A 20,319-nucleotide genomic window follows, 5' to 3' on the forward strand; every position below is an offset into this window, starting at 1 on the left:
TCCTAAAGTGTTGGGATTACAGGCGTGAGCCACCACACCCAGCCTGCAGTGTTTCTTATTGAGAAAACAGTAGTCATGTTTGTCCCAGATCTGAAGGTTGAGGACAGATAATACGTGATATTCATTGGCCAGGCTGTCAAAGGCAGGTTTTGAATGTTCATAGAGGTGTCTGATGTAGTTGTGATTAATATCACTCCAAGGTGAACTTGAAATGGGAGACATTCAGAAATGGGAAAATAAGCTGACAAGGTGAACCACTTATGAGATGCTCAAATCACAGACCCTACAAGGAAGGGGTTTAAAATTTAACAAGGAAGCCTTCAGGAAAAGCAGAATTACAGGAGAAAAAGGCATGCCCCCTTGTTGCCAGGAGTTCTCAGCCAACACACAACAAACATTTGTACTGATTGCCCATGTGTGCCTGGGTCTTTTAGGTTGTTTGCTCTCTGCTTACCTGAGCAGCTGGAGCACTGGATTGCCTCTGCCCGCTCCTAGAAAACAAGTTCTTGGTGCAGCAACAAGATGTGGATAAGAACCACACATAGAGAAGAAGGCTGGGTGCAGTCTCTACTAAAAATATATAAAATTAGCTGAGCGTGGTGGCACATTCCTGTGATCCCAGCTACTCAGGAGGCTGAGGCATGACAATCGCTTGAATCAGGGAGGCAGAGGTTGCCGTGAACCGAGATTGTGCCACTGCACTCCAGTCTGGGTGACTGAGTGAGACTCTTTCTCAAAAAAATGAAAGAACCAGACATAGAGAAGTGATAACTCTACATTTATCCACTGGCCCTGAAATATTCAACCTTATCTCTTTTTTTGTTGTGTTTTTTTTGGAGATGGGGTCTTGCTATGTTGCCCAGGCTGGTCTCGAACTCCATGGCTCAAGCAATCCCCTGACCTCAGCCTCCTGAGTACTTGGGATTAAAAGTGTGCACCCCCATGCCAGGCTGAAGGTATCTCTTAGCTCATCACCTCCTCCTCTCCTCTACCCCTACTCTTTGTACTTCCCTTCAACCACGCTGGCCTTGTGTCTTAAACACATCAAGCACCCGTCCTTCTCAAGACCTTTGCAGTGGCTGTTCCCTCTGCCAGGTGTTCTCCCTGCAGCTATTTTTCACTTACCTCTTTTCAAATGTTACCTTCCTGCAGACTTTTTCACTTACCTCCTTTGTTCAAATGTTATCATCTTGATGAGACCTGCCCTGATCACCCTTTTTAAAAATTGCACCTGACCACTACTGGTCTCCATATCCAGTCTTATTATTCACCACAGCACGTATCACCTTCTAACAAATCATGTGATTTAACTTATTTATTGTGTTTATTTTCTGTCTCCCTTCACTGGATTGTAAGGTCCATGAAAGCTCTCAATATTTGCTGAATGAATATTTCTTGGGTACTCACTCTTTACCCCAGGACAGGGCAGATCCCTTAAGGAAAAGCTTGACATGGCCATTCTGTTTGGTGGCTAGTCAGTGATTTGAAAGTCCTTAGGATGAGTTTCCTTTTACATTCTAACATTGTTCAGTCATTCTGATGGTCTAATTTTTTTTTTTTTTATTTATCTATTTATTTTTGTGACGGAGTTTCCCAGGCTGGAGTGCAGTGGCGTGATCTCGGCTCACTGCAAGCTCCGCCTCCGGGTTCACGCCATTTTCCTGCCTCAGCCTCCCGAGTAGCTGGGACTACAGGCGCCCGCCACCCCACCCGGTTAATTTTTTGTATTTTTTTAGTAGAGACGGGGTTTCACCGTGTTAGTCAGGATGGTCTCGATCTCCTGACCTTGTGATCCGCCCGCCTCAGCCTCCCAAAGTGCTGGGATTACAGGCGTGAGCCACCGCGCCCGGCCCCTGATGGTCTAATGTTTTTAGCACAGTTGAACACTTTAAATAAGAGCCACAACCATAAGGAGGACCTCTCCCCAGTATGACATTTAGAATCAGCTTCCTTATCAGATACTTTCTCCTTGTAACATTGTTATTCTTCAGCATATTGGATAAATTGGCAAATGGCTCTTAGACATATGAAAAGATACTCAACTTTATGAATAGGAATAAATATTCAAATTAAAACTCACTGATGCCAGTTGTGATCTACTGGGTTAGCAGAAACCCAAATGTTTGATACTAGTACTGGTGAGAATATGGGGAAACAGTCTCTCTCATACATTGCTTACAGGAACGTGAATTGATTTCAGTCTCCATGGTGGGACTTGGGCAATATCTATGGAAATGACAGATACACACACACCCCCCCATCATTTGATGCAACAGCCTTTTTTTTTTTTTTTTTTGAAATTTATCCTATAGGTGTACATGCCCATGTGAAGAATGGCATTTCTGCAAAGTTACTCAGGGCATTGCTTTGAATAACAAAAGATTGGAAACTACAAATGACTATCAGTAGAGAATTGCCTAAATAAATATGGTTTATTTATTAAAGGATACTTCAAGTGAAAGCTCTCTGTACCTAGCAGATTTTTACATCAATACACTTATATGGAAAAATCTCCAAGATACATTGTTACATGGGAAAAAGCAAGATGCAGAACAACCTATGCTCTCCTTAGTTAAGAAAAAAGAGGAGAAAAATAATATATATTTGCATTAGCTTGCATAAAGAAACTAATAAAAGTGGTTTATCTGTGTGTGATGGAGGGAGGAGTAGGTCAAGGTCAGTGAGACATTGGCAGATGGGGAAAAAGGATGATTATAAGGCATACTTTTTTGTTTTATTTTTTAGCCAAATGAATAGGTTTTTTTTTTTTTTTTTGAGATGGAGTTTCACTCTTGTTGCCCAGGCTGGAGTACAATGGCATGATCTCGGCTCACCACAACCTCCGCCTCCCGGGTTCAAGCGATTCTCCTGCCTCAGCCTCCTGAGTAGCTGGGATTACAGGCACGTGCCACCACACCTGGCTGATTTTTTTGTATTTTTAGTAGAGACGGGGTTTCACCATGTTAGCCAGGGTGGTCTCGATCTCCTGACTTCATGATCCGCCCACCTCGGCCTCCCAAAGTGCTGGGATTACAGGCGTGAGCCACTGCGCCCCGCATGAATGTTTCCTATCAGAAAATTAAATTTAAAACATGAGGCCGGGCGCAGTGGCTCACTCACGCCTGTAATCCCAGCACTTTGGGAGGCCAAAGCAGGCGGATCACGAGGTCAAGAGATCGCAACCATTCTGGCCAACATTGTGAAACCCTATCTCTACTAAAAATACAAAAATTAGCTGGGCGTGGTGGCATGTGCCTGTAGTCCCAGCTACTCAGGAGGCTGAGGCAGAAGAATCGCTTGAACCCGGAGGTGGAGGTTGCAGTGGACCGAGATTGTGCCACTGCACTCCAGCCTGGTGATAGAGCGAGACTCTTTCTCAAAAAAAAAATAAATAAATAAATACAAAATAAAAACATGGGACCAACCACCGTGAGATATAACAAGTTAGGATAGCATAAAGTGATATTTCTTATTCTGAAACCATTAACAAAAGCATATCAAAAGGAAGGACAAATAAAAGCTAATCTCAAAAAATTAGTTTAGATTTGCACTCGGGTGTGGTGCCTTATGCCTGTAATCCCAGCACTTTGGGAGGCTGAAGTGGGCTGATCACTTGAGTCCGGGTGTTTGAGACCAGCCATGGGCAATATGGTGCAACCCTGTCTCTACAACACATACAAAAAATTAGCTGAGCGTGGTAGGATGCACCTACAGTCCCACTTACTCAGGAGCCTGAGGTGGGAGGATCACTTGAGCCTGGAGTCTGAGGCTGCAGTGATCTATGATCACACTGCTGCACTCCAGCTTGGGTGACAGAGTGACACCCTGTCTCAAAAAAAAAAAAAAAAAAAAAAAGATTTGCACACGGCCACACCCACATTCTCAAGCCAAATCATGCTTAACTTGTTATAGTTTCTTATCAAATTATTAACTTTTTCCAGCTGATAGATCACTGTCTTCCATCTTCTTTTTGGCATGTGTCTCCTGCCATGATATCTTGCTCATGATATTCTGTGATCCTTTACTCTTCAGTGTTGCCGATTCTAGATCCTGGCTTTTCTCTTTATTAGCACGTCTCACTTTCCGTGTGAATACAGTTTTGTGGGATAGATTGTGGCCTTTGGCCACCCATATTGTCCTACCTCATGACCCCATAATCTCTGCTCAGTAGTTGATGACAGAAAACTGGGTCACCTAGAATCAAGCCACTTTAAAAGGAGGAACAAAATTGCAGAGTAAATGAAGTAAAAGAAGTTTGGTCAGGTCTTTAACTTCAAAAATGATACTAAAAATTAGGAAAATAACGATTTTAACTTGCATTTATGTAACAATCACAAATTTTGGGTTATGACAAGTGTGTGTTAAATCTTCAGATGCTGATCTTTATAGAGAAAATGCTTTTTTTTTTTTTGAGTTGGAGTTTCGCTTTTGTTGCCCAGGCTGGAGTGCAATGGCGCAATCTCGGCCCACTGCAACCTCCTGCCACCTGGTTCAAGCGATTCTCCCACCTCATCCTCCCGAGTAGCTGTGATTAGAGGCATGTGCCACCACGCCCGGCTAATTTTGTATTTTTAGTAGACACGGGGTTTCTCTATGTTGGTCAGGCTGGTCTTGAACTCCCGCCTTGGCCTCCCAAAGTGCTGGGATTACAGGCGTGAGCCACCATGCCCAGCCTTGCATTCTTTTTCCAATACAATTTTATGATTATATTATAGTAAGTCTTTCATTTCACATTTAACTTTAAAGAAAGTTTCCTTCTTCTCTTTTTGTTTGTTTTTGATAAACCCTTGTGTCAAGCGCTGACTTTCAGTAGCTCAAATCGAGGGAGGGAGCTGCTCTGCTACTACGAAACCCTGCCCCAGGAGCAGGTTGTCTATGAATGGTTTAACACCAGGTTTCCCATGAAGCACATTAAGCTTTTGAAGGGGGATAGGAAGAGGTTCATTTTTGCAAAAATGTCTGAAGACTCCAATTTTCCCACTGGACATTTTTTTTTTTTTTTTTTGACAGAGTTTTGCTCTGTCGCCCAGGCTGGAGAGCAGTGGCATGATCTCAGCTCACTGCAGCCTCTGCCTCCCAGTTCAAGCGATTCTCCTGTGTCAGCCTCCTGAGTAGCCAGGACTACAGGTGCCTGCCACCATGCCCAGCTAATTTTTTTTATTTTTAGTAGAGACAGGGTTTCACTATGTTGGCCAGGCTGGTCTCGAACTCCTGGCCTCAAGTGATCTGCCCGCCTCGGCCTCAAAAAGTGCTGGGATTACAAGTGTGAGCCACCGCGTCCGGCCTCCCAGTGGCCATTCTTAATCTATATGTAAGGATATTGATCTTGTTTATTACCTGTCTCACACAAAATACATGCTCCATGAGGATAGAGATTTGGGGTTTGTCCACAGCATTTGTGATAGAGCCTGACACATTGCAGGCACTTGGTAAATATTGGTTGAATGTTGAACAAGATAATTTGTGTCATATGGTCCTGTTTCATTAACCTTGTTAGTTTCCTCCTCTTTAATTGTTAACTGATTCTGCCAGCACCTCATTGTTCATTGACTTTGGTTGCAGCTCTGTTTTCCAGCACAGTTAGAGATGAAATCCTTGTGTTTCAGAAGATTTGCGGTCCCAGTTTGTGGTCGATTTGACTTGCATTGTTGACTATTTACAATATTTAATAATAATACTGAGAGGGAACATAGCATGATTAAGAGCAACAGCTTTGGAACAGACAGGCTGGATTAGGGTATGGCTCCATTATGTGTTCCAGCTGTAGAACTTTGGACAGGTTACTTGACTTCTCTCTGCTTCTCTATTGGTTAATAATTGCACGTACTTCATTATTAACATGAACTCACAGAAAACTCATTAACACCCTGGTGGAGGAACATAGTATGTAGAAGCACTTGCTATTAGTATTATCAAGGGGCCAGTCCACATTGGTCTGGATAGGAAAGGATGTTTGGTTGGGAGCTAATTTTAGAAGTGATCGCTTTATATGTGAATGTAATATCAGAAGCTCTTTTATTCAGTAGCCTCAACTTAATCAACTTGCTGGGTTAACTGATGAATTTGTTCTTTGAAAAATGCACTGACTGAAGCCAATGGCCTCTGAAAACTCCCTCCTGTGAGGGCCACTCTATAGGTACTTGCTTCTCTTACCCATGTCTTTGTATTCTCATCAAATGCCAATTGTGTTTATTCCCAAATTGTATTTATGTTCATGCCAGTTGTATTTTGTATTGTAACTGTGTGACTTAATGCAATACATATTAACTGTTGATCTGTGTAGGCAAAAAGAGAATTGTAATTTCTAAAAAAATTTGGTTGGGCCGGATGCAGTGGCTCATGCCTGGAATCCCAGTGCTTTGGGAGGCTGAGGTGGGCGGATCACTTGAGGTCAGGAGTTCAATACCAGCCTGGCCAACATGGTGAAACCCCTTCTCTATTAAAAATACAAAATTAGCCAGGCATGGTGGCACACACTTGTAATCCCAGCTACTCGGGAGGCTGAGGCAGGAGAGTCACTCGAACCTGGGAGGCAGATGTTGCTGTGAGCTGAGATTGTGCCATTGCACTCCAGCCTGGGCGACAAGAGTGAAACTCCGTCTCAAAAAAGAAAAAATTGGTTGAATGCTTTGGAAAGATTAAAAAGAGACAAATTGTCCAAAAAAAATTTGTAGCCCTTTTAGTAATTATCTGACAGCTGTAAAGATTTAGGAAACTGGTATAAGGAAAACTGGAAGGAGTCTGAATTCAAATTGCTTCAAAAGTGTTTTTAAAACTTCCCTCCACTTTAAAGAAACCAAAATTGGAAATGAGATGATTCAGAGTAGATGCGATTTATATGCCAAGAAGACATAGTGGACCCATACTCTTGTAACGGCTTTGGTCTACATCCACAGGTGGGCAAATGAATATACATTGATACACTTTAAGTTAAAATAAAATGTTTGTGGTATGTATTCATTCATACAAGTTCTGAAGACTTTTTTCTTTTCTTTTTTTTTTTTTGAGACGAAGTCTCACTCTGTCACCCAGGCTGGAGTGCAGTGTTGCAATCTCGGTTCGCTGCAACCTCTGCCTCCTGGGCTCAAGTGATTCTCTGGCCTCAACCCCCTGAGTAGCTGGGACTACAGGCACGTGCCACCATGCACAGCTAATTTTTTGTTTTTGTTTTTTTAGTAGAGACGGGGGTTTCACCATGTTGGCCAGGCTGGTCTCGAACTCCTGACCTCAAGTGATCTGCCTGCCTTGGCCTCCCAAAGTCCTGGGATTACAGGCATGAGCCACTGTGCCTGGCCCTAATTTTTGATGACTTTTGCTTAAACCAACTTTTTTGATTACTGAAACTACACAGATTTTCAGGCAGTGGTGATGTTGGCTTTCCTGTTCAGCCGTAACAATGAGTACCAGGATAAAAAATACTCAGTTAATGAGGGCTGTGTGCATAAAATCACGTATTCTGACATGATGTTAATGACATATCAGTTTTTACAGTGCAGTGATTATAACCTCGTAGTATTTCTAATCTACAGTGTCACAAAGATGAAAAGGTAGGCATGCCATTTAAAACCTTTAGCTAGAAAAGTATTATTATTATTATTGTTTTGAGACAGAGTTTTTGCTCTGTTGCCCAGGCTGGTGTGCAATGGTGTGATCTCAGCTCACTGCAGCCTCCTCCTCCTGGGTTCAAGTGATTCTCCTGACTCAGCCTCCCGAGTAGCTGGGATTACAGGCGTCCACCACCATGCCTGGCTAATTTTTGTATTTTTTAGTAGAGACGGGGTTTTACCATGTTGGTTAGGCTGGTCTCGAACTCTTGACCTCGGGCGATCCACCCACCTCAGCCTCCCGAAGTGCTAGGATTACAGGCATGAGTCACTGTGCCTGGCCGAAAAGTATTATTTTTGAGATGATCATTTATAATTGAATATTGATTTCACAAACACATGAAATTAGTTAATTCTAAGAAAAGCATAGTAAGAAAAGTGAAGATCCCAAACTTTTGCAGCCCCAAAATTAACTGAGGGTGATGGATGGAGTGTTGTTCATCCTGAGTCTACTGTAAATATATAATTTCTCCTCTGATTTGAATTTTCCCTGTCATTTGGGTACAACAAATTCTTTTGTTCTCAGTGAATTAAGTAAAATTATGAATATTTTTCTTCTATTTTTCCTTTTAAAAGGGCATTAGAGTATTGCTCAAAAGTCTTGACTGATGCAGGGCTGACGACTTTCAAACATCTCAATTTTTTTTTTTTTTTTGGTCAGGGGACAGGGTCTCACTCTGTTGCCCAGACTGGATTGCAGTGACATGATCTCAGCTCACTGCAGCGTCTGCCTTCCGGGCTCAAGTGATCCTCCTACCTCAGCCTCCCAAGTAGCTAGGACTACAGGAACATGTCACCATGCTTGGCTAATTTTGTGTTTTTGTAGAGACGGGATCTCACTGTATTGCCTGGGCTGGTCTTGAACTCCTGGGCTCAAGAGATCCTCCCACCTCAGCCTCTCATAATGCTGGGATTACAAGTGTGAGCCACTGTGCCTGGCCTCAATCTCAATTAAAAAAAAGTTTCATAGTCCTCTTTACGTCACAGTAATTGCCTTTCATTCCATCAAGAACATGCATTGAAGAGTTATTGTGAGCCAAGGACACCATAGCTGGCTCCAGAAGAAATAGCTGATACACCCCTGATTGAAATGTACAACATGTAAACTCACATCAAAATGATAACAACTTTAAAGAAATGTAATATAGCACAGCAGAGAAGAGTTCCTAAATTGTTTCCATTGAAATTAGAGAGTTCTAGGGTTCTTTCCTCTTGGAAGTCCCCTCTCGTGAGAGAGCTGTTTTCCTTTCTCTTTCTTTTCCCTATTAAACCTCCACTCAGACAAGAAAAGAGACGAGATGAGAAGAGATGAGAAGAGAAGGAAGGAAGGAAGGAAGGGAAGGAAGGAAGGAAAGGAAGGAAGGAAGGAAGGAAAAGAAGGCAGGAAAAAAGGAAACTGGAGAGTTCTAGATGCACAGCTTGGCTTCCTTGTTTACTCTGTGATCAAGTTAGTTTCCTAAGACCGTTTCCTCATCTTTAAGATGGCAATAGTGAGCAGGACATGGTGGCTCACGCCTGTAATCCCCACATTTTGGGAAGCCAAGGCAGGTGGATCACTTGAGGTCAGGAGTTTGAGACCAGCCTGGCCAACATGATGAAACCCCATCTCTACTAAAAATACAAAAATTAGCCATGCATGGTGGTGGGTGCCTGTAATCCCAGCTACTTGGGAGGCTGAGGCACGAGAATTGCTTAAACCTGTGAGGCAGAGGTTGCAGTGAGCCGAGATCGTGCCACTACACTCCAGCCTGGATGACAAGAGTTAGACTCTGTCTCAAAAAAAAAAAAAAAAAAAAAAAAAGATGCCAGTAATGAGTACTTTCTAATGTTGTGAAGATCAAGTAAGATGTGCCTGGCGGAATGTAGTTGCTAAGGAAGTGTTCATTTCTAATTTTTTCTTTTTCTTTTTTCTTTTTTGATTTTTATTTATTTTTTGAGATGAAGCCTCACTCTGTCAGCCAGGCTGGAGTGCAGTGGCACGATCTTGGCTCACTGTAACCTCTGCCTCCTGGGTTCAAGCGATTCTCCTGCCTCAGCCACCCGAGTAGCTGGGATTACAGGTATGTGCCACCACGCCTGGCTAATTTTTGTATTTTTTAGTAGAGACAGGGTTTCACCATGTTGCCCAGGCTGCTATCAAACTCCTGACCTCAGGTGATCTGCCTGCCTTGGCCTCCCAAAGTGCTGGGATTACAGGTGAGAACCACCGAGCCCGGCCCTATTTTTTTTGGTCCTTGTAGCCACTGGAGTCCATGTGGGGATGGTTTCTAGAGATTCCCCTCAAATAACTTTCCAAATCAAACCACGTTCATCTCCCTCTTTATCACCATACTGGGCTAAGCCACTGTCATAAAGAGGGTGATAAAGCCCTCTTTATCACCATACTGGGCTAAGCACTCTGGACAAACTGCTAAAATAGCTTCCTTACGGTCTCCCTGGTCCACAATTGCCTCTCTACGGTCTTTTCAAAACATCCTTTAAAAACGTGTTGTATGTGTGAACAAGAGGGAACTCTGATGGAGAGAGGGCAAAATTGCTTGTGGGTAGTGAGAAAAGAGCAAGGTATTTGTATTTGTCAGTAGGAAATTCTTTTTAAGTTTCAGAATAGTTGATATAGCTGAAGGGTGCCCCCGCCATTCTATTTTTTTTTTTTTTTTTTTGAGTCGGCGTCTTGCTCTGTCACCCAGGCTGGAGTGCAAAGGCGTGATCTCAGCTCACTGCAACCTCCACTTCCCGGGTTCAAGCGATTCTCCTGCCTCAGCCTTCCGAGTAGCTGGGACTACAGGCGCCCGCCACCACGCCCAGCTAATTTTTATACTTTTAATAGAGACGGGGTTTCACCATGTTGGCCAGGATGGTCTCGATCTCTTGACCTTGTGATCCGCCCGCCTCGGCCTCCCAAAGTGCTGGGATTACAGGCGTGAGCCACCGCGCCCGGCCTGCCCCCCACATTCTAAAACAGTCATCACCAAGTGAAGCTGCCAGAAAGTTAGCTCTCGTAACTAAAAGTAGCTAATAAAATGTAGTATGACTTTTTATTCCGTACTTATCCCTTTTAAATAATATATTTAAATATTATAAAGATAAAGGAAATGATGTTCTCTTTATACTGGGGAATTATGTTTTTTTTAGATTCTAAGTCCCTATCAATCATCCAAGCAATTAGTGTATGAGTTTGGAACAATCTAATAAATTTCAGGCTGGAGACACACATGATGTTGCATTTTGTTAGCATCTAAGTTCCTCCAATAAACCATAATTCTAGGCTTTGGAATATTTAAATCCTGTGTATCCAGTAACTTAAAGAACAAAGTTTGACCAAGCTTCAGAAAGTCTTCTATTATCCAGCATGTTTTCTTTGTATCGTTTTCATTCCTTTCAGTATCAAGTGATTATTCACTAGCTTAACATCATAAATTAGTTTGAAGTAGGATGTTACACAAACGACTTGGAATTTTCCACAGTCTGCTTAACTTGCAGAAATGTAAATACAGGAAATGTGGACATAAACGGATTTCCTAGGCACAACCTACCCCTAAAATAACTGTGTACACATAACAGCCTCAACAGCTTCTGAACCACAGGCAAATGAACAATTTGCTGGCCTTGTCCTCTTCACAGTTTCCAGAAAGTGCCTTATTAGCAAGGAGGCAAATCAGGTGGTGGGTGGAGCTGGGCAGGGCCCACTGCACTGCAGAAACTGTGTGGTGCAGAATGATGTGGTAGGAGCTGGGTAGAGAGACTACTGCTGCCAGGCTGGGAAGCAACTGGTTTTGCCTCTCACTCATTCTCCAGTTTACTGAATCAGGCACCCAGGCACAGTTAGGCCAACCAAATACTACTACCTCTGCCCTTGCATGATGGAATCACTTAGCTTGAGCTTAAAAAAAATAAATAAATAAATAAAAAGAGGTTACCCACAGGGTCTCTTGGTTACCTCTTAGTGTTTACTTATCTGGATTCCAGTATCACCAGAATATGTGACTTAATATTTACTTATGTATGCTGTCCAAAAAAGCAAAAAACAAACCAACAAAAATAAAAAATATTTACTTAATATATAAGATCAGACATGGAAAGACATAAGAACATTTTTCATTGAGAGGTAAGAGCTATTTCATTTTTATTTTATTTTTTATTTTTTTTTTTGAGACAGAGTCTTGCTGTGTCACCCAGGCTGGTGTGCAGTGGTGCGATCTCGGCTCACTGCAACCTCCACCTCCTGGGTTCAAGAGATTCTTATGCCTCAGCCTCCTGAGTAGCTGGGATTACAGGCACCCACCACCATGCCAGGCTATTTTTTTTTTTTTTTTTGTATTTTTAGTAGAGATAGGGTTTCACCATGTTGGCCAGGCTGGTCTCGAGCCCCTAACCTCAAGTGATCCACCTGCCTCGGCCTCTCAGAGTGCTGGGATTACTACAGGTGTGAGCTAATGTGCACCCAGCCTTCTTTCATCTTTAAAATGGTAATGGGCAAACACTATTGTTCTTAAAAGTTTTGAAACGTTCACATTTTCATTTGCCTCTTGGAAAGTTTTCATGAACTATTCTTGAGCAAAATTTCAGCTAATGTAAATTGGTACTGCTTTGTCACTTGGTGGAATTTTTTAAAAATTATTTTTATGTATTTTTTATTTCCTCACCTCTTTGAATTCTACACTTAGTGTAAATAAATCACAAATTGATAATTGTTATCTGATAGTTTTGGGAATTTGTGACTCAGATTGTATCTAACAAATATTTTGCTGATGAATGAGTAAATTTTATAGCTATCTGTGGAGTTAAAAGAAAAAAACTTTGAAAAGATGGGTGTTTAATCAAACAACTGGGTATGAATTTTTGTTGTGTCAACACTGTTGTATTGTACTGTTGCAGTGCAAAGGTGTAGGAATGTGGGCTATTGATATTCAGGCATTGATGGTGGGTGTTATAGCCTCAGTCATCCTGAAAAATAATCAGATTTGCCATGGCAGTATTTGGCAGAAAGGTTTTACAATTATAGCATTTGAGGAGTTTCTAAGATCTTGCCTAGTTTACATCTTTCTGGTCTACAACAAAGGCATAATGATGTCTTCTCATCACCATGCTGGTTCATTCCCGTGGCGTGCTGGAGCTAGCTGGTGTCTGCTCCTGAGCAGGGACTGTGTGCTTCTCTTCCAACTCCACGTTCAATGACCTGCCGTTTGGTAGCCCAAATTTTGTTTTTATTTATTTATTTCGTTTTTTTGTTTTGGTTCTTTTGGTAGCCTGAATTTTAACGTGTTGAGAGTATTTTCACCATGGAAGTTGGCAAATGCCACAAACCAGGCACCCTCCAGAGCTGGCTGTTAAACACTGACCAGCATCTATATTAGTGTTTGCTCCCCGCCCCCAATCATTCTCCTAATGGCTTAGTTCCTTGTCTGCTGTTAAAGCAGAGGAGAGGCTGGGAAGTCAGGGAGTTAAACATCTGTATTGGGATAGGGAATCCTCTGTGTAGCTCTGTGATCTTGAACAAGTTATATAGCCTCTCTAATACCCAATTTCCTACTTTGTAAAATGGGGTTGATATAGACCCCCCTCAGGGTTGTAAAGATGAAATGAAATGATATATGGTAAGCACCTAATGGTGCCTGGTGGGTACATAGTCAATGCTCAGTAAGTGGTGTTGATTAGGTCAGTTTTTTTTTTTTTTTTGGCCAGTACTGATATTCATTCAATGGCTATTTGCAAAGTGCTTTTGGTTCCACCTGTATAGTTTTATTTATTTACTTATTTATTTTAATCTTAGTCCCAAATATTCTGAGCTTCCCTTCACCTGTATTTTTTTTTAATTAATTAATTAATTTATTTTTGAGATAAGGTCTCACTCTGTCACCCAGGCTGGAGGGCAGTGACATGATCTCGGCTCACTGCAACCTCTGCCTACTGGGCTCAAGTGATCTTTCCACCTTAGCCTCCTGAGTAGCTGGGACTACAGGTAGGTGCCGCCATGCCTGGCTTTTTGTATTTATTTTATTTTTTATTTATTTTTTAATTTTTGAGACAGAGTCTCATTCTATTGCCTAGGCTGGAGTGCAATGGCATGATCTCGGCTCACTGCAACCTCCACCTCCCAGGTTCAAATGATTCTCCTGCCTCAGCCTCCTGAGTAGCTGGGATTACAGGCATGCACCACTATGCCTGGCTAATTTTTATATTTTAGTAGAGATGGGGTTTCACCATGTTGGCCAGGCTGGTCTTGAACTCCTAACCCGAAGTGATCCACCCGTCTCAGCCTCCCAAAATGCTGGGATTACAGGCATGAGCTACCGCACCCGGCCAATTTTTGTATTTTTTGTAGAGACAGGGTTTCACCATGTTGCCCAGGGTTTCACCATGTTGCCCAGGCTGGTTTTGAACTCCTGAGCTCAAGTGATCCATCCTCCTCGGCCTCCCAAAATGCTGGGATTACAGGTGTGAGCTACCGTGCCTGGCCTCCACCTGTATGGTTTTAAATGTACAGATAAGCAAGAATAAAACACGACCCTGGAATTCCGAGTTTTCAGATCATGTGTTTGATGTCATGTGGACTCCACACCTGGGCCTTTGACATAGTCTCAATTTGCCATCAATAGACGAGTCCCCAAGTCTGGTCTTCTCTTCAGTCAGAGCACCTAGAGCACCTTCATATCCCCACCTCCCTATCTTCCTAAATATCCTCCTCATTGTTTCATTGCCTTCCCTTTCTCCACAGACAGGCAAACAACCTTCTTCCCAGCGCTTCTCCTCTGTGTTTGCTCCCATGCCTGGCATGTGGCTGTCTGAGGTTCAGAATTATTCTCAGACCTGTGTAACAAGAACTCTAGGATGAGTCACCTGGTGCCTGCTTTTTTATACCCTCAGGCCAAGGCAGGGAGGCCTGATTTCCCTGGCAGAGTTAATTGTGTGGCAAAAGTGCTGCCCAAGGTTATGAGCTGTCTCTGCTTTTTTCCCCATTACTGGTTCCCATTCCTGTCTCTCTGCCCATTCAGCATTGTGCTCAGAAGGGCATCCTCCACCTCAACATTCCTGTAGTGTGAAAAATGGTTATTGTAGGAAAAGTGGTAATGCTAAATTCTAAACCCTTCAGGTTTTTTTTTTTTTGAGACGGAGTCTCGCTCTGTCACCCAGGCTGGAGTGCAGTGGCGTGATCTCAGCTCACTGCAAACTCTACCTCCTGGGTTCAAGCGATTCTCCTGCCTCAGTCTCCCGAGTAGCTTGGATTACAGGCACGCTGTACCATGCCCAGTTAATTTTTGTATTTTTAGTAGAAACAGGGTTTCACCATGTTGGCCAGGCTGGTCTCGAACTCCTGAGCTCAAGTGATCTTCCCGCCTCGGCCCACGGAAGTCCTGGAATTACAGGCATGAGCCACTATACCCAGCCTAAATTCTAAACCCTTCAGGTTCTTGCAATACCAGTGACATTGAAATTGAATTAATTTGGAGTAAAGGCATTTGCTGTAAGGGAGGCTATTTTTGTTTTTTTGTTTTTTTTTTTTTTTTGAGAAGGAGTCTCACTCTGTCACCCAGACTGGAGTACAGTGGCACGATCTTGGCTCACTGCAACCTCCACCCTCTGAGTTCAAGTGATTCTCCTGCCTCAGCCTCCGGAGTAGCTGGGATTACTGGCGTCTGCCACCGCGCCTGGCTAATTTTTTATATGTTTAGTAGAGACGGGATTTCACCATGTTGGCCAGGCTGGTCTTGAACTCCTGACCTCGTGATCCACCTGCCTCGGGCTCCCGTAGTGCTGGGATTACAGGTGTGAACCACCGCGCCTGGTCATAAGGGAGGCTATTAACTTCTTTTTCTTTTTTTTGAGACAGAGTCTTGCTCTGTCGCCCAGGCTGGAGTGCAATGGCGCAATCTTGGCTCACTGCAACCTCTGCCTCCTGGGTTCAAGCGATTCTCCTGCCTCAGCCTCCTGAGTAGCTGGGATTACAGGCACCCACCACCATGCTTAGCTAATTTTTGTATTTTTTAGTAGAGATGGGATTTCATCACGTTGGTCAGGCTGGTCTCGAACTCCTGACCACAGGTGATCCACCCGCCTCGACCTCCGAAAGTGCTGGGATTACAGGCGTGGGCCACTGCGCCTGGCCCTATTAACTTCTTTATACTCCACTTTAAATACGAAGTGTTCGCAAAACTTAAAAAATTCCTGTTTTCTGCATACACAGGCTCCTTGTGGAATTCTTCAAACACTTACAAGTGCATCATTTTCAACGTGATCGGTTTTTTAATACTTAAATTTCAGAGCTGTTTACAAATGTAGAAACACTCAAAATAAGTTCAAGTTGTTTCATGTTGGGAGCTCTTTTGCCATCAGTTTTAAAGTGAGCAGCCTGAAAATGAAAAAAATTAAAGCTTGGCACTAATAGAAAATAGAACATGTTGGCCAGACATGGTGGCTTACACCTGTAATCCCAGCACTTTCGGAGGTTGAGGCAAGAGGATTGCTTGAGCTCAGGACTTCAAAACCAGCCTGGGTAACATAGCAAAACTCTGTCTCTAAAAAATAAAAAAAAAGAACATGTCAAACAGTATTTTCCAACTCATTTAATTAATTGAAAGACTGTACCTGAAAAATGTTTTACAGAAACCCTTTTTTGTTAAAATAATTTACCACAATTAATATACCCTAGATACCCTATTATTTCCATAAAGTATTCCTAGAGATCAATAATATTGTTCAGTTTTCTTTTTCTTTTTTTTTTTTGAGACAGAGTTTCACTGTTGTTGCCTAGGCTGGAGTGCAATGGTGTGATCTCGGCTCACCGCAACCTCCGCCTCCCGGGTTCAAGTGATTCTCCTGCTTCGGCCTCCTGAGTAGCTGGGGTTACAGGCATGTGCCACCATGGCCGGCTAATTTTGTATTTTTAGTAGAGATGAGGCTTCTCCATGTTGGTCAGGCTGGTCTCGAACTTCTGACCTCAGGTGATCCGCCCGCCTCAGCCTCCCAAAGTGCTGGGATTACAGGCGTAAGCCACCGTGACCAGCCTCAGATTTTTATCATAATATTTTCAGCAGATAATAAAATCTCAATTATTAGAAAATAAAGTGATGTGTTTATGTGTATTTAACATGCCAATATTAGAATTTTCAAACGCGATTTATTTATTTTTTTTTTTTGAGACCGAGTCTTGCTCTGTTGCCCAGGCTCGAATGCAGTGGCATGATCTCGGCTCACCATAACCTCCGCCTCCCTGGTTCAAGAGATTTTCCTGCTTCAGCCTCCCAAGTAGTTGGGACTACAGGCACCTGCCACCACGCTGGGCTAATTTTTGTATTTTTAGTAGAGATGGGGGTTTTACCATGTTGGCCAGGCTGGTCTTGAACTCCTGACCTCAGGTGATCCTCCCACCTCCACCTCCCAAAGTGCTGGGATTACAGGTGTGAGCCCCTGCACCCGGCCTCAAACATGATTTTAGATCTTTTTTTTGTTTTTTTTTTCTTTTTCAAAGTAGTCATTCTTCACTGAGAATGAACACATACCAAGGTTAGTGGGTTTGATCATTTGAAAAATGGCAGCACCATTCATTTTAAACATTTTCTGGCTTTTTACTATGGAATCTCTCATGGTATAAAAATAAATTTTAGATTTTTCAGAGCCAAAATGAAAATACTTTAGAACAAAATCAGGCCAAATCTTTGGAATTCAAAGTGGCTGAACACCTAAAAGAAACAGAATATAAAACTTGCCAATTACGTGTCTTCCCAGAGGTCTGGACAGAATTTCTTTCTAATAATTTGGACATTTCTTCCCTTTGCCAGTGATACGGGAACAACACCTCCAGAGAGTGGTATTTTTGGGTTTATGATAAACTTCTCTGCATTTCTTGGTAAGTACGCAATAATTATTATAAATAATTGAAAAGCTCACAATTCCAAGTGAAGTTGATGTGTCATTTGTAGTTTTCATATAATTTTTATTTTATTTTATTTATTTTTTCTGAGACAGGGTCTCTGTCATCCAGGCTGGAGTGCAGTGGTGTGATCACGGCTCACTGCAGCCTCAACCTGCCAGGCTCAAGCAGTCCTCCCACCTCAGCCTCCGGAGTAGCTGGTACTACAGGCACACACCACCACGCCCAGCTAATTTTTTGTAGTTTTTTTGTAGAGATGGGGTTTCACCATGTTGCCAGGCTGGCCTTGAGCTCCCGGGCTTCAGTGATCCACCTGCCTTGGCCTCTCAAAGTGCTGAACTTACAGGTGTGAGCCACTGCACACGGCCTTGTGTATAATTTTTTTAAAAACACAGTCTTTGCAGCTAGATTTTTGTCCTATTTTGAGAAACTGAAGTTAAAAGATATAAAAAATTATGGCTTTATTAGAGAACTATACTTTAATTAGTAATTTGTAACAGGATTTGCTGTAGGTGGTTTTAAATACCAAACTTCTGGAACGGATTTTAAGTGCAATTTAGTTTTTAAAAGTGTTGATTTATGGTCAAGACACTTATGTAAGCCAAAGACACCCAATGCGTAAGCTAAGTTTCTCAAAGTGTATTCTGAAGGCAAGCTGATGAGAAGTCACCTGGAGTTCTCGTAAAATGCAGGTTCCTGGGCCATGCTACTCAACCAGAACCTTTGGGAGTGTGGGTTCCTGAAGATGGGTTGTAAACAAGCACTCTAGGGGACTTGGTTTCTCACTAAAGTTTGAGGACCATTGACAAAGGCATTATCTTATCTGTTAGAGAAAGGGGACAGGTGGAGCAAGGAATAGTATGATTTTTCTTTTCAGTTCCTCAGATGTACCTAAGATGCAGATGATAGGGTACAACCTTGTCATAAGCCAATTAATGTAATGCATATTAATTACAACTATTGTATAATTAATGTAAAGCTCAGTCTTCTATAAGGTGATCCAAGTATATAGATATCAGATGTGGGGCATTTTCTCTTAGTCCTTCTATAATCTCCCCCCAAACAATCAAGTGTTTGCCAAGGGCCTATCTTGTAACCAACGCTTTCTGTTCCTCTCTACTGGTACAGTGTGAGAAGGGACAGTGATGCTGACCCTACTTAGTGACTTGGCATTTTGGAATTTGTTCATCCTACTTGGTAGCAGGAAAGTTTCACCGCATCACCATTTGTAGTCCTCCTAAAGTTTTGGAGGTGAGCAAGGGGAAGTAGCAATATGGAGTCAGTCAATCCCAGTGCCCTCTTACACCATCCTTGCCAAGAATCCAGACTTGGAAAACAGAGAGATTATTTTATCACAGCAAGTGATAAATACGGCTTTTGCTTCTGAATAAAGCAGAAACTGACATAAATATATTCATTTGAAATAGTCTATGTGAGCTCATGCCTGTAATTCTAGCATTTTGGGAGGCTGAAGCAGGAGGATCTGTTGAGCCCAGGAGTTCAAGACCAGCCTGGGCAATGTAGTGAGATCTCATCTCTACAAAAAGTTAAAAAAGAAAGAAAGAAAGAAAAAAGAAGTTAGCTGGGTGTGGTGATGTGTGCCTGTAGTCCCAGCTACTTGGAAGGATAAAGTGGAAGAATTGCCTGAGCCCAGGAGGTCAAGGCTGCAGTGAACCATGACTGTGCCGCTGCACTCCCACCCAGGTGACAGAGCAAGTCCCTGTCTCCACAAAAAAAAAAAAAAAAAAAAAAAGATTTATGATAAGTTATTAGTTTTTAGCCTGCTTTTTAAAAATTCAGGAATAGATTATGGCCGTCATACTATGTAAATATATACACATCTACTTTATCCTTTCCACACATGCATGATATCTTTCACAAGGATGTATTATCATTTATTTAATCAGTTCCCTATTGTCCAACATTTAGGCTATTTCTGGTATTTTGTAATTCTAATGTTGAAGTGAACATCTTTTAAATATATCTTTGCATATTTGTGTGAGTTTTTCTATAAGATAAATTTGCTGAGTTAAAGGGAATATGTATCTAAAATTATGGTAGCTATTTATTTATTCAACATTTACTAAGTATGTACTATATGATAGGGTTTGTGCTTGTTTATGACTTAGTGTTGAGGTTACAACAGCCAACAAAACAGACAAGAGCCCTGCTCTCATGGAGGCTACATTTTATTGCCAAATTACAACAAATGGTATTTGGTTAATTGACTAGCTATTTGGAAAAACATACCTTTACTATCCTCCTCACATCATACACAAAAACCAATTGCAATTTAATAAACATGAAAAGCAAAACTATGCAATAATTAAATTACAGGAGAATGTTTTTTAAACCTTGGAATAGAAACACAAAATGCAGAAGAATTGATAGATATGAGTAGATTAAAAATTAAAACTTTCAAATGATGTAAGATACAAGATACAATGTTAAAAGACAAATAGCAGAGCAGAAGAAAATTTGTAATATTTATAGCAGATAATAGACTAATGGACATAATGTGTAAAAAGTAACTACAAATTAGATATCGACAAGCCCAAGAGAAGAATAAAAAGAAAATTGTAAACATGCATTTCTCAGAAGAAGAAATGCAAATGACCAGTAGATATACTGAAAGTTGCTAAATCTTGCTAATGATCAGAGAAATGCAAACTAACCCAACAGGTTGGATTTTCATTTATTAGACTGACAGAATTAAAAAGGCAAGGGCATACACAATTGCTCGCAAATTCTGCTGGTGGGAGTCTAAATCGTCAACGGGCTGGAGCAATTTGGAGGTGTTTCTAATTGTGCATGGTTTTTTGACCCAGTAATATTACTTCTAGGAAC

General features: G+C 41.9%; 1 protein-coding gene across 11 annotated transcripts in view; it reads left to right on the forward strand.

Annotated features, from left to right (window-relative positions):
• DRAM1 (DNA damage regulated autophagy modulator 1) overlaps nucleotides 1-20,319 on the forward strand; it is a 48,379-nt gene that overhangs the window by 5,340 nt on the left and 22,720 nt on the right. For 4 of the 11 annotated variants that reach the window (XR_010148436.1, XM_016924050.3, XM_001155589.6 and 1 more), the window contains exon 2: nucleotides 17,381-17,448. The exons of 3 other annotated variants lie outside the window; for them this stretch is intronic. Coding sequence is in view for 3 of the 8 variants with exons in the window: in XM_016924050.3 (XP_016779539.1) it covers nucleotides 17,381-17,448 (68 nt within the window). In the remaining 5 variants the exon portion in view is untranslated. Of the gene's footprint in view, nucleotides 1-9,542; nucleotides 9,665-17,380; nucleotides 17,449-18,600; nucleotides 18,724-20,319 lie in introns of those variants that run through there. 4 more of the 11 variants (XR_010148432.1, XR_010148433.1, XR_008538349.2 and 1 more) reach the window with 3 other exon arrangements.

The sequence above is a fragment of the Pan troglodytes genome, chromosome 10 (assembly GCF_028858775.2).
Source record: "Pan troglodytes isolate AG18354 chromosome 10, NHGRI_mPanTro3-v2.0_pri, whole genome shotgun sequence".
Taxonomy (NCBI): Eukaryota; Metazoa; Chordata; class Mammalia; order Primates; family Hominidae; genus Pan; species Pan troglodytes.